Raw genomic sequence first — 27,026 nt, forward strand, 5'->3', positions numbered from 1 at the left:
TTGCTAGAAGATAAGTGCCTTCAGTGTTCTGAGGGAAAATTATTTTGAACACAGAACTGTACCCAGCCTCACTAATATTTAAATGTCTAAATGGAGGTCAAAATAAATAAGAACTCTGAAAGGTTATGAACACACCGTTTTTGAGAAAATTACTTGAAGAGGTGTTCCCAGTAAAATGAAAAACAAATCCAAGAAAGAGGAAGGTTTGGGCATAAGAAGCAGTAGTGTATAAAAAAAGCAGAAAAACTTAAGAGTTGTGTCTAAATACAGGGACTGTGAAGCCTGGTATAATTGATAAGAAAAGTTTTCTAAATATATAGAAGAATAATGTAAATCTAGTATATGTGTATGTATATATATATATATATATATAACATTCTGTAACTAACATTTTAGATGATTTAAACAAACTGGGGATAGGAAGAAAGTAAAACTCTGCTAAAGATCTTATAATTTTTCATTTTAGAATTTCTAGGTATAATATATGCTTATTAAACTTCAAATAATATGGAAATATATAGGGTGAAAAATGAATGTCCTTATCTCAAGCATATATAACAAATTTGTATAAATCAATAAGAAAAAGACATCTCAGTACAAGAATGTATAAAAGGCTTGAGCAGCCACTTCCCAAAAGGATCAATCCAGTTGGCCAACAAGCGTGAGAATGTGCTCAACCTCACTAGTAATGAGATGGATGCATGTTAAAACCACAGTGAGCTAGGTCTACAAACTCACAGGAATTGCTAAACTAAAAAGAATGATGATACTAATACTAAATATTTTGTAACCAGTTTGGCCTTTATCTGGTAAAGATAAAGATTTCCATACATTATGACTCAGAAATTCCATTTCTACATTTATAGCCAACAAATATGGGCCCCTGCACACCTGAAAACATGTACAAAAATGTTTATAGCAGCATTAAGAGCCACCGATCTGAACAACCCAAATGTCCATTCACGCAACATGGACTGGATAAATTGTGGTATATATTCATACAAAGAAATACTATTTGGCAATGGAAATGAACAGACTACCTCTAACCCCAGCAACGCGGATGAATCTCAGAAACATGATTTTGAATGAAAGATCCCATAAAGGAAACATACTATACCATTCTATACAAATACACTTCAAAACTAGGCCCAAATAAACAATATTGTTTAGGGATGCATACTTAGGTATAATAAAGCTATTAAAAGAAAGCAGGTTTTATGATTGCCATAAAAATGAGGAAATAGGTTTCCTGTGGAAGTGAAGGAGGTGGGTTGGAGAGGGTTGTGATCAAAAGGGGCAGGTAAGAGGGCATCTGTGTGCTGGCAGTATTCTATGTTTTGACCTGGATGATGACAACATGTTACTTTTCTGATAATTTGTTAAACTATACATTTATAATTATGTTCCTATACATGTGTTGTATTTCACAATGAAAGAGGTTAAATTAAAAAAGCAAGGTCCCATTTCGCATCTTTACTCCTCACCTTATTCCCTTATCCAGAAGTAACCACTGTTAATAGCCAAAGTTCTTTCCAGACGTGGTTTACTCTGTTGTTAGAGAAATACCAATTTATGGGTTTTTAAAAAATATTAGGGGTAATACTATGTAGATCTCCCTAGGGAAAAAGGAAAGGAAAAAAGAAAGCTTGATTATTTCAGTAAAATTAGAAAAGTGGGAAAATGAAATCATAAGAAAGAATGGTTAAAAATATATATATATATATATGATGGCAGGGATAAATCTAAATAAAAATAAAGATCAGATTGGGTTTATCTGTGGAATGTATTTAGTACTTTAAAAGGTTAAAAGAAACAGTTTGATTTTTCCGTTATCAAAAGCATTTAATAAAATTTGATACTCAGTGTGTTCATTTTATTAAAATGCATCAAGCTATACTCTTATGATATATGTACTTTTCTATACATACATTTTAATAAAGACTTTATTTTAAACCATTCCTGGTTAAGAAAAAAATTTGCATCCAGAAATGAAAGAAATTTTATTTTACTGATAGACTATCTACAAGAAACCAATAGCAAATATCATGTATAATAGTGAAACATTACCAGTATCGTCATTAAAAATGTAAAAAACAAGACAAAAATGCCCATTATCATCTCCACTATTCAACCTTGTTCTGGAGGTTTCAGCCAATACAATGAAGAAAAAATTAAAAGGTACATATATTGGAAAGAAATAACTGAAAGTTGTCTTTAATAACAGGATGATATGATTGTCTGATGTAAAATTCAAGATAATTAACTAATGATAACTAATATTAGAGTTTAGAAAATTGGCTGGATAAAATTTAAACTTGCAAAGATAAATTACTTTCCTGTATATTAACAAGAAATTAAAAAATAAAAGAGATATCTATTCACAATTATATAGAAAATTATGAGGTACTTAGGAATAAAAAACAAGAAAACAATGAAACTATACTGATGATATCAAAAAGATGAGGATAAATGGCTAGAGACTATATTTCTTCATGGGTCATCTCAAGTAAAATCCTCAAGGGACGTGCTTAAAATTTAGTTCTAAATTTTAGTCTGACATAATTTCAGACTTACAGAGAAGTTACAAGAATGGTAAAAAAATTGTCCTGTATTCACCCAGGTCCCCCAGATGTTAACATTTGATCACATTTGCTTTATCCTGCTCCCTCTCTCTCTCCTGTCCTCTTCCCTTTCTCCCCTCGCTATCTGTAATACATATGCATATACATATTGTTTTTCTGTTTGAACCACTTGAGATTAAGCTGCAGACACTATGCTCCTTTACCCCTAAATATTTTGGTGTTTGTTCCTGGAAAACAGATATTCTCTTATGTAACTGCAGAGCAAGTACCAAAATTGGGAAATTAACACTATAAATAATGGATTAAATTAACATTATCATCAGATTTACAGACCTCATTTCAGATTTTGCCAATTATTCCAATAATGTCCTTTATAGTAAAATAAAGTCCCAGAATCATGTGTTGCATTCAGTTCTCATGTATCTTTAGCCTTAATATTTTTGAACAGTAGGGACTTAGTCATATTGTAGAATTTCTTTTAGTTTGGGTTTGTCTTGTGTTTTTTCATGTTTACGTTCAACTTATACATTTTTGGCTGGAATACTACGGAAGTAATGCTGTGTTCATTTCACTGCACCTGATGTTGATTTGTCCCTTTACTGGTGATGTTAACTTTGATCACCTGGATAAGATGGTGTCTGCCCAAGGGGCCTCTTACAGATTTTAACAAACTGATTCTAAAACCTAATGCAAGAGTAAATAGGGGAAAATAGCTAAGAAGTTTTTGTAAAAGAGTAACAAAGGGGAATTTGTCCTACTAGATGTTGATAGATACTTCAGAGCTTTCGTAATTAAAACGGTGTGGTAATGGTACAGGAATCAATAAATAAACAGTGGGACTGAACAGAGCCCAGAAGCCCAGGCTGATATGTAGTGACAGCTGTCTCCAGTATGCTTTGCTCAGCACTTGAAACTAACTCATGGTAACACCAAAGTCTGTCAAAGCAAGTTTCTTTTACTGCTGCCAACTTATACTTAAGATGACTCTGCCCTAAGAAGCCAGATCTTTATATATGAATCTCATACAGTGTATGGAGTCTCTGTGGCAGGAGATGCTTACATAACCAAGAATATTGTGTGCTGCTGTGGATGGATGGCCTTTGCCTGAGCAGCTTGGACTCTGGGAGTAGTAAAACGGTCTACGTACCAGTCAGGGATAGGAACCAGCTGGCCCAGTCTTCCCCGGCTTTCCTGTCCAGGCTTCCAGGTGTACAATAGAAGACCTGTCTTCTCAGGTAGAGGTAATGCTGGGCTTTATATTTGGAAAGAAGGGACCAGTTAAGTTAAACTGAATTTATCATTTAGGCTGTATGATATATATAACTAGTTAATACTTTTAGCAATAAAGGTTTTAATTTTTTTTTTACAATGGCTTTATCACAAATGTTTGATAGCACATCTAGAGGTGGCTACATCTTGTGATAGGCTTATTAAGCAAAAATGTTATATGCTACTTTATTCGCAAGCTTTCGCATTTAAGATTGTGTGATGTGTCTTAATTGTGTGCCTTCTTAAAGAGCAATAGATTTTGTGTCCAAGGTGAGTAGACCTGGATATTGGGATTTTATTAATTCTACTCTAGAACATGTCAATTTAGTACACAATAAAGATGGCATTTCATTTCGGTGTAGAAGGGATGACTTTCCATAAGGGGTTTAGGGACAATAGCCTATCCATTTTGCAGGAAATATTAGAGCCCTACTACCTCATAAAATACACAAAAATATGTTCTGAATGTATTCAGGTTCTGAATATTAAAAATCAAAACTAAAAAATTGTTAGAAATAAATAAGAATAGTAATTTTATAATGATGCAGAGCTAAATGAGATGTAAAGCAAATGAGCCTTTTGTTGTTGTTGCAAAGGAGCCTTAAAAGAAAAGATTGAGAGATTCAATTACACAAAAACTTCCATGTAGTAAAGGGTACCATAAACAAAATTAAAAGCCCAATAGCAGGCTGGAAGAAAGAAATAGAATAAATAAATAATTTCTACAAATCTGTGAGAAGGCAACACAATAGATAGGAAAGTGGACAGGGGATATGATCAGGCAATTCCCCAAAGAAGAAATACAAATGGGCCAATAAACGTGAACTAGTAAAAATCAGGGAAATACAAAGTAACCTGACACCCATCAGATTGGCACAAACTAAAAAGGTTGAAGAGGGCATAAAGGAATAGGCACTACCATACACTATTGCTGGGGGTATAAATTGTTGCAGTCTTTTTGGAAAGCAATATGGCTCTATAACAATATTATATCTGTAACAATTTTTGGGGGGGGCTGCGTTGGGTCTTCATTGCTGTGCGTGAGCTTTCTCTAGTTGCGGTGAGCGGGGGCTACTCTTCCTTGTGGTGCACAGGTTTCTCATTGCGGTGGCTTCTCTTGTTGTGGAGCACGAGCTCTAGGTGCGCGGGCTCAGTAGTTGCAGCACGTGGGCCCTAGAGCGCAGGCTTAGTCGTTGTGGCGCACGGGCTTAGTTGCTCCACGGCATGTGGGATCTTCCTGGACCAGGGATCGAACCCGTGTCCCCTGCATTGGCAGGCAGATTCTTAACCACTGCGCCACCGGGGAAGTCCCCTATCTGTGTCAATTTTAAGTGTATATTCCTTTGACCCCAGAAATTATGTTTCCAGAAATTTTTAGACATTTGCATATAAATCTACATAAAGAAAGCTTTGTTACAAAATTATTTGTAACAGTAATAACATTGGCGCAACCTCATTGCCTTATCTCGGACAGCTTCTTCCTTTGGGCTGCAAACTAAAGCCCATGTCCCTGGTTACAGTAAACTCTGGCTTACTCCCTGGGGTAAAGAGCAAGTGTGCTCATCATTGTCACATGATGAGCACACTGAAGCAAAAAGATGGCTCAGTTACCACAGGTACATACTCCCTCAGCTGCATGTTCCCTTCTGGGTATTGAGTTCACCTCTGCATACAGGTTCAGTTTTTGTTTTGTTTTGTTTTGTTTGCGGTACACGGGCCTCTCACTGTTGTGGCCTCTCCCATTGCGGAGCACAGGCTCCAGACGCACAGGCTCCGGACGCACAGGCTCAGCGACCCTGGCTCATGGGCCTAGCCGCTCCGCGGCATGTGGGATCTTCCCGGACTGGGGCACGAACCCGTGTCCCCTGCATCGGCAGGTGGACTCTCAACCACTGCGCCACCAGGCAAGCCCACAGGTTCAGTTTTAATTTTTGACTTCTGCATTTTCTAATTGGAGTTCCTCAATCAGGTAACCTAATTCTGTGGCTGATTTTATTAGTAGCAAGTACTTTTTAGGAAAGTGGGGTTTGCACATGGAGAATTTGGGACAAGATTCAGAGAACTACTTTAAGAATCTAAAACCCAGTTAAGTTTTGGTCAAGGTTGAGGAGCCTATGCTATATTCTTTATAATGAAAATTAATGTGTAGTCTCCGTGACATTGACCCTGATAAATCCCCATGATTTATTCAAAATAAAATATGGCTTTCTAATATGTTAGTCACTCTTGGACTATAAATATGTACAAAGAAATCTTTAGTTACTGACTAAAGAGAAAGAATAGTTACCTCTTTACTCCTAGCTATAAGACTTCTTGACAGGATGTATAATATTTATCATACGTTGATCAGATGCTCTTTACCCAGCAGTTTAATTTGCATAGATAATGGCATTATTTACAGAAGCCAGCAATTGAGCTAGACAGGCACTTTTGATAGACATATTATGTGAGCCACAAAACTTTAAATTTTCTAGTAGCCACATGAAAAAAGTAAAAAATAGGTGACATTAATCTTAATTTTTATTTGACTCAAGAGATCAAAAATGTCATTTCAACCTATATTCAGATATAAAAATCAGTAACTTTACATTTATTTTTGGATACTAAGTGTTTGAAATCCAGGGGATATTTTACATTTAAAGCATAGCTCAGTTTGAACCAGCCTTAGTTCAGATGCTTAGGAGTCATATGTGGCTAGTGGCCACTGTGTTGGACAGCGCAGGACTAGACTGTAAGCTGCAGAGGACAGAAAGAGTAATGGTCTTACCATTGTATCCTCAGCAACTAGTACAGTACCTGGTATGTAGAGGCGTCCAGTAATATTTTTGGCTTAATGAATGAATGAATGAGTGGGTAAATATAAAATCATCTTTCATTGACTCCTCAACCTTTAATCCATGTGAGTTACATTTGTCTCAAAAATAGTTGGCAGTAAACTTAGAATGGAATGTCTTCTCCGTTGTACAGTCGTTTAGAGAAAATCCTGGAATATACTGTATGTCTTTTCATATTTGCCCAAAAGCAGTTTCAAAAAGTATCTTTTGTCTCCAGGTAATAAAGCAAATGACATTATAGAGATTCTTAGAGTTCCTGTCTGTTGACCATAGCAACTCTGTTTTTTTTCTTAAAATTTGTCTTGCTAATTCTTAGAAACATTTGTGTTTTGAGAAGACCATTGCATAATCCAACCCCTATCCCCAAAATTGTATCTCTCTTAAGCACAATATCAAAGTCCACTGAGAGCTCTACACTGTTTTGATCATCCCTGTTACTGTTAACTTTGACCTGAAGTTAGTATCAGTGAAACTTCTAGTGTCTGTTATATATCCCTGTTTTAGGTGTTGTGGGTGATACAGGCTAATTGCTATACATGATTTTTGCCCTTTAGAAACTTAGAATTATTTGGAGAAGAAAAATAAATATTAACTAAATGAGTAGAGAAAAATTAAATTTGTAAATTTGTTCAGTGTTTTCTGTGTGCCTTAGGTTTGGTAATAGAAAGGTGAATGCAAATAATTCCTCTTCCCTCAAATAGCTTATAGCCTCCTGGGAAGATACATATATTATTAACCAATAAACATTTTAACATAATAGCAAGTATAATAAATCTGTAAAGTACAGGAATAATAATCCATTCATACAAATGAAGAAGCTGAGACTCAGTGAGGGTCAGTGACTTGCTCAAGGAAGCAGTTAGAAAGAACCTGGATTCAAATCTAGATATTTGTAGAAGTTATTGCTCTTTCTTTCACACCACGTTTTCTGTGTTTCAAGATTTTTAGAAAGAGAAATTGAGTTCACTTGAGGTAAATCACAGCTTGTGAGTAAATTTCCTCAGTGATTATAGTTTGCCTAAAATTATATTTATTATGTATTTACATAGTTATGGTGTAATCGTCTTATTAATTGTCCATGTCTGTCTTATTATTTGAGTGGTATGGTACTGAATTGTAAGGGCTGTAGGTTTTTTCTTTTTTTGGCCGCACTGCACGGCTTACAGGATCTCAGTTTCCCGACCAGGGATTGAACCCAGGCCATGGCAGTTAAAGCCTAGAGTCCTAACCACTAGGCCACCAGGGAACTTCCAGGCATTGAAGGCTAGGTAGACCAGGCCAAGAGCTAAGGGAAGGACTCGACTTTCTAAGCAGAGAGACAGACGTAAACAGGCAGGAATGTGAGGGATCAGGATCAGGAAAGGCTCTGAATTGTTGTTTGAAGACTTCAAGCTTGAGCAGTAAGGAGCCATCAAAGATTCTCAGGACCAACAGGTTGGAATTAAGTGATTGGGTGATTCGTGGTTTGTTCGTTTGGTTTTTAGTTTTTCTAGCTCTGTGCAATTTCTTTTCAGTTCTTGTTTAAAAGCATACCGTAGGAAGTGGGATTTTGATTTAAAGTATAAATATGTGAGGCCTATATTAGGCTGGTAATAAATGTTTATATAACAAATGTTTATTAGGTGTCCAGCATTGTCATAAATATTAATATTATACTAGTATCTATTCCTAATATATGAAAGTAGATAAATCTGTAGGATAACAGATGACCATAGTAGCTTATTCCATCCAGTGTGTATTTAAGCATCTTTGGTTTGTAGCTATATAAGGGTTTGTGTAGACTGGTGTAAAAATTGTAAGGATAATAGAAGTAATATAAATTCCGGGGTTTTTTACTCTAAAATAATCTTGAAGTAACTTTTAGTAGACTAGTTGACATAATTTAAACTTCAGAAAGCTTACAAATACAAATTGTAGAAATAGCTTTTTTTTTTCCTTTCTTTTGGCTGTGCAGCTTGTGGGATCTTTAGTTCCCCGACCAGGGATTGAACCCGGGGCCCCAGCATTGGAAGCACCGAGTCCTAACCACTGGACCACCAGGAAATTCCCTGAAATAGCTTTTCTCAGTAAAGTTGTTAATAGGATGAAAGATGCTCTTTGAGATAAATACAGGGGTATTCTTTGTTAACTACCATAATGTCTGGAGTGGTATTTAAATTCCAGACATTGCTATAACTCTTTGAAAGCCAGTTTTCTTTTTAAGTGTGTAATTATATATTGTGGAAAAATCACAGGTTTTATGTATGTGTATTTTTATTTATACATGACTCATTCACATTTGTGATTATATTTATGTAGTTCTCTAATATTTTCAGTTTAATTTCGTTGGCCTGTGTTTTCTTCTCCTCTAAGAAAATAGAAAATCTGTCCTTTTAGCTTTTGGATTATTAAACCCCTCCGCCTTCTTTTCTTGAAAACTCCAAGTTACCAGCCATTTTCTCAAGTTTATGATGCTATTTTGCCTCCCTTGGGAAAAATCTTTTTACAGTTATCAAAATCTGAAAATAGTCCTATGAAATAGAAATGGAGACTAGCTCCTTAAAATCCTAAGTAGTATGTGTGAATGTATAAAATAACCTAAGTAAATAAAAAGTACATCCACATTATAAATTTTCCCTGATTTCCTTTTAAAGATGAAATGTTTGTTGCCAAATTTTGTTTGTGCTTTTAATGTGCTGGGTCATCTGCGGAAAGCTGTCCTCTTCTCTCCTAGGCCACAGACCTCCACCAGCACGAAGCGGACATCGTTGTGTGGCAGATAATACCAATCTGTATGTGTTTGGAGGTTATAACCCAGATTATGATGAATCAGGAGGGCCAGATAATGAAGACTATCCTCTCTTCAGGGAGCTTTGGAGGTATCATTTTGCTACAGGAGTATGGCACCAGATGGGCACAGATGGCTACATGCCCCGAGAGTTGGCATCTATGTCACGTGAGTGCCAGCAGTTCTGAACTTTTGACTTTATGAAATGTCTGAGAGGTCTGGCTCAGTGTCACATGTTTTCCTTGTTAATAATGTTTAATAATACTAAATCATAATAGTAATATAATTAAACCCTGTTAATGGATAGACTCTTCCTGTGATAATACTGTGTCAGTACTATAGCATGGTGATTCAGAATCAATTGTGAGCTGGATGTCCTGAGTTTGAACTTAGCTGTATGTCATTTACTTGACAGATGATTTTTAGCTTCTAGTTCCTTACCTATAAAATGGAATTAATAATATCTCAGAGGGTTCAACATAAAGTATCATATATATGCTAGGCAAAGTGTAGTAGAAGATCAACAAATGGGGTTTGCAGCTCTTGAGCAAAGTACTTCACATGTGGTATCTGTTTAATCCTCACAACATCTCTATGATGCCAACACTGGAATTATCGTCATTGTACAGATGAGGAAACTGAGGCTTTAGAGAGGCCCGAAGGGCAGTGGCTGTGAGTGCAAGCTCTGGAGCCAGACTGCCTGGGATTGAACCCTAGCTTGGCAAGGTTCTTTTTAGGAAACCTTCAACAAATTATTTAAACCTCTCACCACTTCTATTTTATCATCTATAAAAATGGAAAAGATAATAATAGTTCCTACCTCATAGGGTTGTTGGGAAGATTAATTTAGAGAGATTAAATAACTTTCCTGAGGTCACACGAGACTTTAAACCCAGCTCTCACGGGCACCAGAGCTCATGCTGTTGACTCTTACACTACATCAATTGAATAATTGGTTTAAAAAAAAAAAGTCACTGAAATAATACAGTAGCAGTATTTTCAGAATATTTGCCATCAGAGAGAGAAAAAGTATATACAAGTGTGTGTGATGACAGGAGCAGAAAGTTACTAGCAGGATATTCGTGTTCTTTTTATCTGGTGGAGGATTAAGATAACAGAAACTATAATTTAAAATGTAGAGATCATTCCCCTGGCAAAAACCGAATGGTCCTTTTATCCCTTCATCCTGAGTCCCACTGGGTCTTTGCTAAGGCAGCGATGATCCTTCATTTTCTTTTGCTTTACTGTGTACTTGAACTGTGTTAAGCAGCAGTGGTGGATTGTAGTTCATATCATTCTGTATTGTTATATACAGTGTTTCATGCATTTCACAATACATGTCACATATCAGACAGTGAGCTATGTGAAATAGTGTGAATTAGATCTTTTTCTGTAAAACTTTGTAGTAGTTGTATGTCAGTGGTTTGAGCTATCTTCTGAAAGTATTAAAGCGGACATTTTTGAGTTTCTCAGATTTTCTGGGTTAATGTGGGAACACATTGCAGGTAGCCAGTACAAAAATGAAATTTGTGCTTCTCCTTTCCCAGTTGTGCTGCATGGAAACAACCTGTTGGTGTTTGGAGGAACAGGCATCCCATTTGGTGAGAGCAACGGCAATGACGTCCATGTCTGTAACGTGAAGTATAAGAGATGGGCTTTACTCAGCTGTCGGGGGAAGAAACCCAGTCGTATATATGGACAGGTACCAATCTATAGCCAGTCATTGTGGATGTATTTGTTCAGATTTTCTAGTTCCAGGAACAATGTCAGAATATTTACATTGCCACCAGTTTTTGTTAACGGAGAATAAATTCATTGTGGTTACTATTTGATATTTCAGTTCTGATGTGAAATTGTAGTTTGTAAATCTGGTTGCTTGCCTTCTTCTTTCCTTTTTTTCCCCTTACTCTTTGTTTCTGATTAAGATCAATGATCTAGACCTGTATGGAGGTTTCTGTAAATGTCAGGACCTCACCCACCCCCAATGAGAGATTTGGCTATTTATGGCCCAGGTCCTATCCTCTTTAGAGTGTTATGATGCTTTGAAGAGCTTTCTAACCTAAGTAATAGGGTAGATGATCCCTATCTACTGAGTCCCACTGGGTCTTTGCTAAGGCAGTGATGTTAAGAGACTTTTATACAGATCTGAGCTAAAACACAGATTATGTAGAAATTAGTTTCCAGTTAGGTTCTAGTGCTTCAAACCTTAGGTTTGAAAAGTTGTATCTAAAAAGGTAGGAAAACAACTCACCATACTTCAGGGACCCTTTGAGAGTAATGGGCTAAGCTTAAAACAACCAAAGCTGTGGCTTCTTTCTCAACTAGCACTGGCTGGCACTGGTGCTGATACATAGCTTCTGAACTATGTGTGAGGCACATACTGGATGACCATATCCCACCACAGGAGGCATTTAAACTCTAAGAAATTACCATAACAATAGCAAAACTTACACTGAGAAGAGTCTGGTGGAAAATGTCAAGTTTGGGGGACTGCCACCTCTAGACTTCTTACTTAAGGGATTCTGGTGCCTTATTTTCATATTTGCTCCTTCTCCTTAAGGGCATTTTTCTTCAGACTGCTTAGAAAGTGAAGCAGCTTTCAGTGGAAATGCTCATGTCCATGATCTATAAATTCTTTGGTTGGCTAGGACCCCTAAGGATCATCTGACGCCCTTTGCCTATCTAGATAGAACTTTCTTTCCAGTTGAGCAAAGGTAACTTTTCTAAAAATAATCTCTGTTTCTCTAAGATCTTTAGTCCTTTTTAAGGGTCTGATTTTTAGAAAGTTAAAAAATACAAGAAAATTTCATAAAAGCTGATTTGGGGATATCTAATAAGGTTACATTCTTCTTCAATCAAGTGTTAACGAGGAAGTCTCGTTCACCTTTCCTCATTATCCAGGCCATGGCTATCATCAATGGCTCCCTTTATGTCTTTGGAGGGACAACTGGCTATATTTACAGCACAGACCTGCACAAATTAGATCTCAATACCAGAGAGTGGACACAACTGAAACCAAACAACCTATCCTGTGATCTACCAGAAGAGAGGTGAGATTCTAGGATTAAAGCATATTTATTCTTTCTTGCTAAGATTTTACTTTTTTTTCAGAATATTGGCAGTATGGTTTGAAGAAGACCCTTTGGCCTGGTTAAAATAGCTAACTGGCTGTTAGATCCCAGTTCAGCATTAAAGAAGGATCTTCTGGTGAGGGAATGATATCTCCCTCTGAATTAAAGAATTTTTTTCCTGTTATTTCCTCTTGTACTTCAGTTTTCCTGCATTAGGAAAATAGTGAAACCAATGGTAACAATTGTAACTAAATTTCATATTACAGGCAAAATAATTACATTCTAGTTACTTTTTGATTTCCCTTCTTAACTTGCATATTAGGATTCTTTGGCTTATTTGCTTACAACCGTATCCCCAGTAAGAACACAGTGCCTTGCCCATAGTGGTACTCAGTGAGTGTTGGTTGGATGGATGGAAGAAATGAAGGGAAGGTCATTTATTTTAAGTGCTCTGTTAAACACTCAAACATCACATGATTCTCTTTAGTTGCCTTCTAGTAGCAGTTGTAGATCTTTCACTTTTTTTTTTTCCTAATAGCAGTTGCCTCTTCTTAGAATTAAACTCACTGGAAAACTTAAAGAGGTTTTTTTGCCCTCTAGTTTAAAAGCAAAGACAGTAAATAATTTTTTATTCACTGTTTAGACTATTATGTCTTTGTTGCCTTTAAAAAAACGACATATGGGTGCCAAGGAAGACTTATTTCTATTGTAGTATCTTAGTGGGCTGATTATTGCAGAACTACCATGAGAGGACTTGGGAGCTGGCTTCGTATGGGGAGCAATTTTGATGTAATTTATTTTATCAGCACCAGGGCCTCCAGGGAAAGGAGGAAATAGATTGTTTTCAAAGCATTTTCACATGGTTGCCTTCTTTGAATCATCTTATGGACATATTATAACTTGTTTCAGCTTTTAGCTAGACTGCTTGGATAAAAGTTCTGGTAGGTGTTTCATATTATATTCACAGTTTTATGTAGCATAATTTTTCTGATATTTTTATATCTGTTAAATAAGTGTCTTAATTTGAAAGCCCATAGTCTAAGCTTTCTAATTAAATGTAGGCAAATCACTTTTTAAAACTGTAATAATTTCCCCCCTTATACAAAGTTATCACAAAAAGATTATAGAAAATCTAGAAAATACCAATAAGCAAAATGAAGAAAATAAAAAGCAAAATCTAAACTCAGGGATAACCAGGGTTAACATTTTGCATGTATCCTTATAGTCATTTTCTGTGCATATTTGTATATCTATAAATTCTTAGTAGGATTATAGCCTATCTGCTCTTATATAACTGATTTTTTTTTTCAGTTAATGACATGAAAAGAAGTTCTCAGTATATTAACCATCCTCTGTTCCTACATTCTTATTGGTTGCATGCTAATCCATTTTTTATATATTGTATAATTTATTTAACCAATTCACTATTATTAAACATTTGGGTTATTTCCAATAATTTATTATTATAAATAATGATGCAATAAAAAGTCTTGCAGCCAAATCTTAGGTAGATCATTTTTCCCATAATTATAAATGTATTTTATTGTATATTTTCAGATACAGACATGAAATTGCACATGATGGGCAGAGGATTTACATCTTGGGAGGTGGTACTTCTTGGACAGCTTATTCCTTAAACAAGGTATATTAAAAAAGAGAGAGAGAGGAAGAAGGCTAGAGAGAGGCATGTGTTATACTAAGCATAATAAGTAACAATTCTGTTACTGTAGATATTGTAATTTTCAAGCAGTTTCTTCATCAACACCTATTTTGTGTTAGACGCTCTTTATAAGGTTGAACTCTGTGCCCCTGATATGCTTTCCAGTTGACAGTTGCATAATTACGCACTGAAAATACTTTATTAGAATTATCTCTTTATGCTAGATGAGAAAAGACATTAAAAGAAAGATAATAGTAGGTTAAATGGAGCAACTAATTAGATTTGGAACCAGGATTCTCAGAATGTCACATCCCTCTCATTGTCAGTGCTGTGTATCTAAAAAGAACAGGCATGTTTAGGACTGCACATCACTACCTTTAGAAAGCTGCGTTCTGAAGGGCTTTGATTCATCTGTCTCTGTGGCATTTCTAAATCCATATGTCCCAGGGGAAATCTGTAGGCCTCAGAGCTCCTGATTGGGAACCTTAATGGTCTTTTTCAAGTTTTGTCAAAACTGCAGTTCCGTGTTTTCTTACCAACACTTGCTTTCTTCTGTTATAAAAATGATACATGTTCATTGTAGAAAATGTGCAAGTTGCAGAATTCCAACTTTTTTCTTCATTCTTTTCTATGATTTAAAAATAATAAAATTATGTATGTGCTTAATTTTCAATTGCTTCATTTAATGTTTTGCCTTATATTAGAATTAGGAAAGATCAGAGAATAGCAAAGGAAAAGAAGGCTTTTCAACCAAGAATATGTTTGTACAGGCTGTTATGAAAAATCCAGTTTTCAGGCTAGCTAAAATTTTTTGTGTATCCTCTTTTTTTCTTTTCTCTCCAAGATTCATGCATATAACCTTGAAACGAATGCATGGGAGGAAATTGCAACAAAACCCCATGAAAAAATAGGTAAATTTAAAATATTGATTCATTTATCTTTAATAAATGTATTTTATAGTTTTACTTGTTCTGAAAGAGAAAAAGGAATTTTATTGCATTATATGAGAAGAAAAATATCTGTTAAATTGGTATTAGAAATTACTTGCGGGACTTCTCTGGCGATCGAGTGGTTAAGACTCCAAGCTTCCACTGCAGGGCACACAGGTTCGATCCCTGGTCTGGGAACTAGGACCCCGCATGCTGTGCGGCGTGGCCAAGAAAAAAAGAAAAGAAATTACTTGTATTCCTTAGCCCAATTATTATTCTTCCTCAGCAACTGAGCAGAGACTTTTATTTTTTTATTTCATTTTTTTAAATTTTATTTATTTATTTATTTTTGGCTGCATTGGGTCTTCATCGCTGGGCACAGGCTTTCTCTAGTTGCAGTGAGCGGGGGCTACTCTTCGTTGCGGTGTGCGGGCTTCTCATTGCAGTGGCTTCTTTTGTTGCGGAGCACAGGCTCTAGGCACGTGGGCTCAGTAGTTGTGGCTCACGGGTTCTAGAGCGCAGGCTCAGTAGTTGTGGCGCACAGGCTTAGTTGCTCCTCGGCATGTGGGATCTTCCTGGACCAGGGCTTGAACCCGTGTCCCCTGCATTGGCAGGCGGATTCTTAACCACTGTACCGCCAGTGAAGCCCATGAGCACAGACTTTTAATGGGGATTGGTGAATTCTGTGGAAGAGGGGAAATCTGGGTAGGATAAAAGTAGGCCCTTAAATCAAGATCTACCTGTCTCTTTGTGGGTAAAAGGGCTTGGGAAAGCCACTAGTAACCCCTGCCCACTGCCACCTCACTTTGTTTTCCTGACACCTTAACATTATATCATTATGATGAAACTTATGATGGCTTTATTCTAGTGTGAAATAAGGCAGGATTGGAAGGACTAGTCAATGTTTGCTTTAATGCAACAAAGGGATTGTTTTAAGCAAGTTGTTCATAGTATGTCTTTTGCTGTGTCGGATCACCATTACTCCCAGTCTTTCTGTGAATAATGGAATTTCTGTATTTATGTGTTTGGCAGGTTTTCCTGCAGCCCGAAGGTGTCACAGTTGTGTTCAGATAAAAAATGGTAAGGATTTTAAATAACAGGCTGGTTCCGTTTTTGTAATTGTACATACTGAGATTATTTTATTTCTTAATGGTAACTCTTTAAAAGAGGCATAACTTTGGGGAGAGTCTATTTCTTTTAGTTTAGACTTAAAGGGAAATCCATAAAGTTCTGCGTCTCTCAGCAATTTTCATAAAGTAAACGAATGTATTGTTTGGGTTCCCTCAGTTATCACAGAACTCAAAAATAAGTGATAAATAAGCTTTTACTCTACCACCTAATCGTTCAGCACCCCACCTCAACAGATGTCTCTGGTTTTGGTGGGTAACACTAATAATCCTGACATACAGTAGAAACCTTGGTAGACATTGTATTAAAATTGTAATGGCTCCTTCAGAGTGTTATTTCATTAAGTTTATTCTCTTCTCTATCTGATACCAGATAGAACTCTTAGTGCATTCTTTGGCCATATTACAACACAAGCATTGTATGGCTTCAGAAAGCAGCTGCAGCTACTTTATCTGAGTGTGATAAATGACTCCTCTTTGGACAACTGTCCTGTCTTTTAATTTACAGCTTATTTTATAGTTGGATATACCACCTTAAATTTTTGGAGGGGAGGAAGGTGTGTGTAAATGAGTTTGATAGCCTGTATCCTTTCAGCAGCTTAGTTCAGATTTTACTAGGATTATGCTGCCATCTCTAGTACAGAGGCGCTTTTTATTATGCTTCTGCTCTTTGGACAAGATTTATAGATAGTGGCGTTGTTCAGCTTTGCCTCTCTAAGAACGGATCCATACTTTTTTTAAATCCTAGCCAGAAAAGTTTCCAGTGTATTTTATAGTTTAATTGTATTGACTTAAACTTGATCTAGATTTGAGTTAACACGTGTATTCATTTGGTTCTTTGAGTCCAGGCACCATACAAATGGAATTCAGCTATAGTTGTGGGCATTTAGCTTGAAGGTTCACATAGCCTTTGTTACATGTTGTCGACTTAGTTATAACTAACTGACTTTATAAAAACAAAAAGAACAACAAGAACAATAATTAAAAAAAAAACCTTTGATTTTGGGAAGGTTTTGTTCCTGACATAAATAACTGGTACAGGTCAAATGGGACTTCAAACTGTCCTCTTTGGGCTGAAGAAAGCTTGGAAAAACCTCTTTTGTGCCCCCAAACTGAACATTGCAGGTTAATTGTCTAAGTAGAGAATGTTTGTCTCTATGGGCAGAAAAATGTCTATCCTTTTCAGGATGTTATTTAAAAGGAGAGTTTGCAGCCTGGTGGCCTGCAGATGTGTTCTCTTTGGCTCATGTGTGTATTACAGTTTTTGAATTAGTGGCCAATATTTAAAAATCAAAATGTTTCACTTTTCAAAAATCTGGATTTCCAGCGTCTTTTAAAAAATTGGAAGATCTGGCAGTTGCTGACCCTAAGTCCTGCATGGCATCGATGAGCTGGAGCTGCATCGCCATCTTCCTCGTTAGAGCATGTGCACTCCTGTTTGTTCCCTGGACCTATTTGTTTATTTTCCCTGAACCTTCTTGCTCATTCACTTCCTATGCCTGGCACCTGTAGTTGAGAACCTAGACATGAAGCTTCCTCAGAGGCTTGCATTCTTAGCCCTAGCAAAGATCCCAACATAGTGTCCGAACTTTAGTGAGGGACAGGACAGCAGCATGAGCGGCCCGCCAGCTGGAGTCCTGTATGGTATGGGGACTGAACTGGTCCCGTGTCACCTAGCCGTGAGAGCTACTACAGGACATGCTGTCACCGTGGCCCTTTTCCTTTGTGTGATTTTGGCTTTCTCTTTTCCTGATAGATGTGTTCATTTGCGGGGGCTATAATGGAGAAGTGATCCTGGGAGATATCTGGAAGCTGAATCTGCAGACTTTTCAATGGGTAAAGCTCCCAGCTACCATGCCAGAGCCAGTTTATTTTCACTGTGCAGCTGTTACACCAGTAAGCTTTCATTTTCGTATCTTTTTTATGTAGTTGCAGATGATAAGGAGATATTTTTAGAGATATAGCAAGAAAAGAAGATTCTGATATTAGCAAAGCTTGGATTAAGAATGTGTTTTTAAAACCTTTCTTCCAAAGCTAGCTCTTCCTCTGAGAAAAGGGGAGAAAAACCATCATAATACAAGCTTAAAAGAGCAACATAAATGTAAAAGCAATGCTACATGTGGCATTCAGGCCCTGACAGTGACATCAAAGGTGTTTCCTGGGAAGGCAGAACAGTTTTACCCCCAAGATGCCATGTTATTGAAGATTCTACTAGTTTCTTGAATGCAAAGACCTTTATTTTCACCTTGTACCCTAGTACTGGGCACAGGGGATGCCTAATATAGTCTTAGTTTACCGTTGTTGGAGTTGTTGTTGAAGTAAAACCAGCCTCTTGCTTTTCCCTTAGTAACTCCTTCAGTATCTAAGCCTTTCTTGATCTCTGCACTGTGTTGGGATCAGTGAGAAACTTTTCTGTTTCCTGTTGTCTAATTCAGCCTACTATGAACTTTTTGGCTGAATCTTCAGCGTAAGTACCTGTTTCTCTCCCATGTGAATTTATCCTCTTTTGACTGCCATTTGTTCATAGGCTGGTTGCATGTACATTCATGGAGGAGTGGTGAACATCCACGAAAATAAACGGACTGGGTCGTTGTTTAAGATCTGGCTGGTGGTTCCTAGCCTGCTGGAACTGGCGTGGGAGAAGCTGCTTGCGGCCTTCCCCAACCTAGCAAACCTCTCCCGGACACAGCTTCTGCACCTTGGACTCACACAGGGACTCATCGAGCGCTTGAAATGAGGATTTCTGGACTGTTCATTGATACTGGAAATGTTAATTTAAAGAGACTCCTTTATTTATGGGCAGTGTAGAATGTGCTACAGAGAGGATTGGTTACCCTGATCAAGGCCTTATTCAGAAAATACATCAGATGCCTTTCTGTAAATTGTTTTAAGTTTATGGAATCTCACTTTCCCTCGTGCTTTTTTCTTTGCTTCTCTCCCTTCTGCCCCAGTACACACACACATACTCACATACTCCCTCTTCCTTGATGGAGTTGAGGGCAAGTCTGAAAGTACCTTAATAATGTTATGAATTAAGATAAGATAAAGAAAATTTTAGAGGAACTCTAGGGATATGACCCTGTCAGGCAGTGCTCTATAAATTAAAGCAACGTCATCGATAAAAACAAAAATAAAATTTAAAAAATTAAATCCAGCAACAACAACAAGAAGTTTTGGGGATAGAACAAGAAGGCTAACCTTGAGACTCTTGCATATTATAGGGAAAGCTAGATGTTTAACTTCCTGTTTTCAAAGGTACATCTAACTGAGTAGCTGGATCTAATGGCAGCGGTGGTTGATGTCTTGCTGCCTAGGTACCCAAACCGATCCTTTGACTTTGGAGAAAAGTTAAGCAGCTCAGCAGCTCTTGATTAGTGATTTCTTTTCTCATCCTTATGGTGCCAGCAGTGATTAGAGTTGACTTGTCTAAAGACTTTACTGTGTGTTGTAATTGTGCTGTTTGTCGTTGCTCTTAGGAATTATGGCACCAAGAACATGTCAAATCAAGAAATTTATGGTGGTCACAGTTCTTCGTTCTGGGCAGTTTTGAAATTCTCCTATGCTTATTAATGGTTTCAAATATCTTTTTGACTTCACTGTGGGGAATTGCAGACCCTAAGTGTGTGGCATAAATGCTGTGGGACATAAATGTAAGTTCGTGAGAGGCCTGAATAGAGCAGGGCAGGGAGGGCTTCTGCTCTGGGCTGTGAACTTTGACTGTCATATCGGCCATTTCCTTTCAGAACTGTTTCTTTTTTTTCTTTCTTTATTGGAGTATAATTGCTTTACAATGGTGTGTTAGTTTCTGCTTTATAACAAAATGAATCAGTTATACATATACATATGTTCCCATATCTCTTCCAGAACTGTTTTCTTTTCTCACTCTGGGCCGTGCACCTGCCGTATTCTCAGGCAATGGGTTTTATCTCTAGAAAACCAGTTGGCCCTTGATTTTTCTCTTAGCTTTTTGCCTCATTTTCTGTCTGCTTTAATGTGCATGGTGCTGTGAGTAATTGCCTAGTAACTGGATAAAAGGTCTTGGGGAAAAGCCACAGGTCATTCTTCCTGAAGAACTAAGTATCATTTTTAAAACTAGCATGAGGAAGGAATGAAACTGAGGATCATTCACTTTTTGGTGTGAAATTTTAGTTCTGGTTTGTTTTGTGTTGTATTTTAATTCTAAAAAAGAAATGACCTAAGTTTTTACTTGCTTTGCCATCAGGCTGCTAGAGTGGTCACTGAGACATGAGCAGTTGGAAGTCCTTCGGTGTATGAAAGGTGCTAAAGGTGTGCAAGAGGGCACAGTGCTGATCATTCCGTTGGTTACGTCATAACAGGAGACTCAGATGGGAGACTAGGGACATGTTTTTGCTTTAAGTGCCTCTTTTTCGCTTAGCTTTTAAAATTATTCTTCTCCCTTCGTCCCAGAAGGGAATCTCTTAGGCTCATGTGTGGATTGAAAATCACCTTTGAGTTATGGCTAAAAAGTTACCATCTAGTGTTCAATTCTGGGGAAGAGAAGAATGTGGCCTCTAGACTTGGACTCCTAACCTCCAGGCCTTATTATAACCTCCCATCCATGTGGGGTTGAGTTCATAGAGCCTGTGTTCTGCAAGGTCTTGTAACAACGTTTCATCTGTGAGTTTGGGTCCTTTTGGGGAATGAGGGGGTAGGGGGGAAGCAGGGAAAGCAGCAACTCCTCCAGAGGCCCCATCCCCCTCTTGCCATGACCAGTCTGGCCTTTAACTTCTTGCCACCCACTGCTAGGCTTGTTCCAATGAGGAGCTCTCTCCAGAGCAGGTCAGTCTGAGCAGCTCCATTAGTTCAAAACAAAGCTTTGCTGCATGACTCCAATCTAGTCTCTGGATGTTTGGGCAGAAACTATCCATAATTAAACAAGTCACACTACCCAGGGTGGCAAAAGGATCTTTGTCCTGGATTTTTTTTTTTTTTAACATCTTTATTGGAGTATAATTGCTTTACAATGGTGTGTTAGTTTCTGCTTTATAACAAAGTGAATCAGTTATACATATACATATGTTCCCATATCTCTTCCCTCTTGTGTCTCCCTCCCTCCCACCCTCCCTATCCCATGCCTCTAGGTGGTCACAAAGCACCGAGCTGATCTCCCTGTGCTATGCGGCTGCTTCCTACTAGCCATCTATTTTACGTTTGGTAGTGTATATATGTCCATGCCACTCTCTCACTTTGTCACAGCTTACCCTTCCCCCTCCCCATATCCTCAAGTCCATTCTCTAGTAGGTCTATGTCTTTATTCCTGTCTTACCCCTAGGTTCTCCATGACTTTTTTTTTTCCTTAGATTCCATATATATGTGTTAGCATATGGTATTTGTTTTTCTTTTTCTGACTTAACTTCACTCTGTATGACAGACTCTAGGTCCATCCACCTCACTACAAATAACTCAATTTCGTTTCTTTTTATGGCTGAGTAATATTCCATTGTATATATGTGCCACATCTTCTTTATCCATTCGTCTGTTGATGGACACTTAGGTTGCTTCCATGTCCCAGCAATCCCACTACTAGGCATATACCCTGAGAAAACCATAATGCAAAAAGAGTTATGTACCAAAATGTTCATTGCAGCTCTATTTACAATGTCCTGGATTTATAGGGATCAAAGACTGAATGTTCAGCCTCTGTGCTTATCCTTCCATAGTCCTTGGGATATAAGCAGGTCTCTAATTCTGTGACACAGAGAGCTGAAAGAGAGACTGGTTCAATCCACACTTGCTAGCATCTTTTTTTTTTTTTTTTTTTTTTTTTGGTGCGGGGGCCTCTCACCGCTGTGGCCCCTCCCGCTGCGGAGCACCGGCTCTGGACGCGCAGGCTCAGCGGCCATAGCTCAGGGCCCAACCGCTCCGTGGCATGTGGGATCTTCCCGGACCGGGGCACAAACCCCTGTCCCCTGCATCGGCAGGCGGACTCTCAACCACTGCGCCACCAGGGAAGCCCCTAGCATCCTTTTTAAAACCTTTTGAAGGCGGTATTCTTTGAGGTAGACTTTGGAGGCCTGACATCCAAGACCTTGTGTGTGACGTTTTCATAAAAGTACATATCTTTGGTCTAAAGTGTCTTCTTTTAATATAACACTAGTGAAAATGATGTAGTATGATCAGCTCTGAGTGCTATAGAACCACACATGTGCACGTGTTCTGAATGCCAAATGAGACTGTGTGTATGATGACTTAAATGTAGATGACTAGAATTTTATATGGGGAGTCACCAGGCATGTTAGTATATCCAAAACCAGCACTCTGAATTCCTGACACTGTTACTTGACTTAGGAAAGTTTATGCCTGCTGCTTCTCTGCCTCTTTGAGGTACTCCCAGCTATCTTACTGCAGTCCTGTAAGTTTAAGTGCAATATATAGAAACACATATGGATATATACAGATTATATATAAGGTGTGACTATAAAGCAGGTAGACTACTATTTTGTATCTGTCTTGGGGAAGCCAGCTCATTACTTTAGAGTCAAATTATACCAAAAATTTGAGATGTGATTGGCTGGCTTAGGCCAACTCTTGGTTAAGCTGGACTTTCAAGTCCAGTGCCTCCTTACTCCAACTCTTTAGAGACTTGTTGTTTCTCGGGTTTGTTAGAATTGAGACTTTTCCCCAGTCATATTTGTACTATCTCATGTTTGCATATCTTCTTACATTTCTTTGCCTAGGAACAAGGAAGTCTACCTGTAAGGAGTTTTCTAAATGGAGAATTAAAACCTAATATTTAATACTATGAGTTCTCCCATGTATATACTAATTTATCTGTGAAAGTAATACTTTATTAAATGAAGAAAATGATGCTTTCTTCATTTAATAAGGTATTTTCCATATTCTGGAAAATCTATAAACCAATATAGAATAGATTGAAATTTTAACTGTTCAGGGGCCAAACTGAAACCCTTTCTACTGGCAAATCTTCTTTTTTCAGGGCCCTGGTGACATGATGTAAAAATTTGCTCTAAGCTATTCGTGTCCATTACATAGCTAGATTTAAAAATATAATAATAAACATTAACATTTCTAAGCAAAAGGTATATTAACAGTGACCTTTCATTACCCAGAGTAAAGCACAGATAATTGAAATCCATAGATAATCAGTGTTTCAACTTTTCTATCAAACAATTGATTGATTTATAGTTCTTCCTTCTCCCTACCCTTTCCCACAAGCATCTCCTTTTCAGTGGAGTGGGGCTAATGTGTAGTCAGAAATTGAAAAGCAGGAATCACGGAGGGGCTAGAAACCAGCAAACATATAGGCAGCCCAGTTAGCTGTAGGTGGTCAACCTGATGACAGTGGTTAATGGTGAGTTTAGATGCCACTCTTCACTCTTCTGCTTTGGCATAGTCTCCTGCCCTGAGTTCTAGGCTGTCTCTCCTATAACCACCAAAGAACTCTTAGCACATATTGGAAGAAAAAAGCTGTGTATGATGCAGAGGAAATCCCATCATTTGAATACATTTCTTTGGATCTTTGCAAATACTTGCTTTTCCACTATTCTTGAAGGAGCCTCAGCCTTTCCTACAACCCATAGCTTGGCTTGTAGGAAAGGTTGAATTATCCTCTAAGACTATGTTGGTCTTAATTCTGTAAAACCAGTTTGTTTTTATGTGGTCTTAAAGATGTTTAGAAGGTGGCATAGGTTACTGAATTGTCCACCTGCCAGCACTCTGATATAGCACAAAAAGTCAATTTCCTCATTCTTCATTGTTCTAGCATTGAGCTCCAGGATGGATGAGGGTTTATGGTCCTATGATCATAAGCTTCCAAAACTGGTCACCATTCGCTTAAATTGCTTAGGTTCCCCAAATGCCTCGGGGCTCTAGGAGCGTTGGCAGGGCCTGAGGTAGGCTTGGTAGAGTTCTGTAACCTCTGTGTGCATCGCCACCAGATCATGCCCAGCAGTGGCGTTTCCCTTCTAAGGTCGTTAGATTCGGTGGAAAGCGACCTCTTCCCTCATCTGGTGTTATGGAAAGAAGTTTTGAGTTGTGCTTCAAAAGTGGTACCATCTTTTTAACATAACTTTCATGTTTTTATCTTATATTTTTTTCACTTTTTAGAAGTTTTTAAAAGGCCCTGCTTAGTCACTGTACAGGGTGAGTCAGAGGCAGTTTCACCAAGCTGTAGTAATTGCTGTTTTACTAGTTGCACATGTAGAATACAAAGGAGGCATCAGAAACACACTGATTTTCTCTAAAGCCACTTCCTTGTACACAGAGTCTGAGCAGGGACAGCGCCAGGCATCTCCCTGTAAAGGCACCTGCCAATGAGGATATTTCTGGAAGAACTAGGCAAGAAAGGGAAACCTCACTCACATGCAGTCTCTGAGGCGAGCCTGGGCTTGGCTCTTGGTACAGGGTATGCTTAGGCCACACACGATGCTTGCCTTACTTTAAAGCTGTTTGCCACAGTCCTGTTGAATAGTGTGGAAGTCCTTTTGCAGTCTGGTGTGCATGCCATATGATCAGGACAGCTTTTCCCACCTTACCTGGTTTCCTACAAGCAGGTAGGAAATATAGTGAATTTACCCTAAAATGTCCAGTCTGTATTTATGTATCTTGTCAGTGTTTTGCTGTTGGTTTTCTAAAACAATCTGATCAATAAATCTTATCCAGATCTATTTGGTTCAAGGCCACCTTGATTGTCTGACAGTAACTTGTGTATGTGAGCTCACCTCTATGACCCAAGCGTCAGTCCAACCTACCTCCGCCACTCCCTTTACCACCCCACAGGGTCCAGTTTTCTCTCTGTGTCGTCTACCTTTCACACCCACCCACTGTGGGCGCCTTCTCTCTGCTCCCCCTCTGCAACTCCTGGACACACGTAATCCACTCAACGCAACGTGGCTCCCTCCAGGACATCAGCAAGGGAGTAACTGTGGGGCAAGGCATACTCCCTTTTACTGCCCCCTCCCATATATTCCCCAGACCGCCTCCACACAAGTTTATATGGGTGTATCAAGACTTCTGAAGGGTTGGAGGAGCTACAGGGAATTCAGAGGAAGAATGTGAACCTTTACATACAGAGTCACGACTATCTGTATGATTCAAGGGAAAAGCCCCAGGAGGATCTGAGCCCTTCGCCAAGGTCCTTTGGGAATGAAACCACAGTTCCTAGTTCTGGAACTGGTCTTCCAGATGCTTCCTTCTCCAAGACCTCTGCTTTGTGTAGTTTCACTTCTAATGAGATCCCCTCTCCCAGTAGTACTTTTCTTCATGTCTCTTTAAGTGTGAAGTAGGGTGGACACTCGCAAGTCTGGTCACTTTTAAGGTCTCCCATCCAGAATTGCACATGCACCTTTCGTTTTCCAGTGTTTCCATTGACAAACTTTTGGATCAAATACACCTTCCCGGGATGAATAATCTTAGATATTATAAATCCACAAGGAGGAAAAGATATAATTTCTGCTCCTTAATTAATTCATAAACCTTCCCAGCCCACCTTAAAGTTAACATTTTACAGTTATTATGCAGAGCAATTTTATTTCCTTTGGTTTATTTTTCCTGTCTCTTCAAAAGTATACTCCCCTCAGACCTCCCAGGAATAAGAAATGGACCTTACACCTTTTAAACCAGCCAGAGCTTCAAAATGAACTCATGTTAGTATCTGATTTGGTTCTTAGATGAGACCCATTGTAGCTTAGGAGGAGTTTTCAGTGGCTTAGTTGGTTCGGGTGGGTTTGTTCTGCCAGTTTCATGCATAAAATTCTAGTTTGTCAAAATGCTATCACTAAACTACTGTTAACTGAATAGTACAACCACATTCTCTTGAGTTACTCTTCTGCAGTAATTGTTTGAGGGGAGAAGACATTGATAAAACTATCCAGTTCCCATACTACCTTCAGATGAAAGGCCCAGGTTCCAGACCAGCCCTAGACTATAGAATTTTCCATGATGATGGAAATGTTCTGTGTTTGCACTGTCCAATATGTAGTAGCCACTAGCTGCTGGCTCTTGAGCACTTCAAATGTGGTTTTTGTGACTGAGAAACTAAATTTTAAATTTGATTTAGGGCATCCCTGGTGGCGCAGTGGTTGAGAATCTGCCTGCCAATGCAGGGGACACGGGTTCGAGCCCTGGTCCGGGAAGATCCCACATGCCGCGGAGCAACTAAGCCTGTGCACCACAACTACTGAGCCTGCACTCTAGAGCCCGCGAGCCACAACTACTGAGCCCACGTGCTGCAACTACTGAAGCCTGTGTGCCTAGAGCCTGTGCTCCGCAACAAGAGAAGCCACTGCAATAAGAAGCCCACGCACCACAACAAAGAGTAGCCCCTGCTCGCCACAACTAGAGAAAGCCCGCGCGCAGCAACAAAGACGCAATGCAGCCAGAAATAAAAAAATAAATCTAAAAAAAACTTTTTTTTAAAATTTTTGATTTAAATTTATTTAAATGTAAATAGTCACACGTGGCTAGTGGCTACCTAGACAGTACAGTTCTAGAAAAAGACATCCTGGAGAATTGGGAGACCAGGGCTTGGCTCTTGGCTCAGTCCATAATAGTTCTGTATGCAATTTGCTTTCCTTTGGGCCTTGGTTTACTCATCTGTCAAGTGAGGAGTTTGGCTAGATAATCTCCAAGGTCCCTTTCAGATCTAACATTCTGTGATTATGACCAAAGGCCTGGAGCATAATGGTGAACATCATACGTGAGAATCCACACTAGGACTGGACTTGCATTAGCTCTTCACCTTGATCTTCATATTAAAATCGTTGATCCTACTTTGATAGGAGGTCTACTGCAAAAGCCAGGTAGTT

The 27,026-nt window shown here is 38.4% G+C and overlaps 1 protein-coding gene across 4 annotated transcripts in view; it reads left to right on the forward strand.

Moving 5' to 3' along the window:
* The window catches only part of KLHDC10 (kelch domain containing 10), a 61,245-nt gene extending 34,621 nt beyond the window's left edge, over nt 1-26,624 (forward strand). For 3 of the 4 annotated variants that reach the window (XM_033863260.2, XM_073809935.1, XM_033863262.2), the window contains 8 exons: nt 9,399-9,620; nt 11,000-11,154; nt 12,354-12,502; nt 14,081-14,165; nt 15,028-15,094; nt 16,145-16,192; nt 17,996-18,135; nt 18,767-24,902. In XM_033863260.2, the coding sequence (XP_033719151.1) occupies nt 9,399-9,620; nt 11,000-11,154; nt 12,354-12,502; nt 14,081-14,165; nt 15,028-15,094; nt 16,145-16,192; nt 17,996-18,135; nt 18,767-18,976 (1,076 nt within the window). In that variant the 3' untranslated portion in view covers nt 18,977-24,902. Of the gene's footprint in view, nt 1-9,398; nt 9,621-10,999; nt 11,155-12,353; nt 12,503-14,080; nt 14,166-15,027; nt 15,095-16,144; nt 16,193-17,995; nt 18,136-18,766; nt 24,903-26,278 lie in introns of those variants that run through there. The other variant, XM_073809937.1, reaches the window with a different exon arrangement.
* Nucleotides 26,625-27,026: the final 402 nt, after the last annotated feature.

Source organism: Tursiops truncatus, chromosome 9 (genome assembly GCF_011762595.2).
Source record: "Tursiops truncatus isolate mTurTru1 chromosome 9, mTurTru1.mat.Y, whole genome shotgun sequence".
NCBI classification, from domain to species: Eukaryota; Metazoa; Chordata; class Mammalia; order Artiodactyla; family Delphinidae; genus Tursiops; species Tursiops truncatus.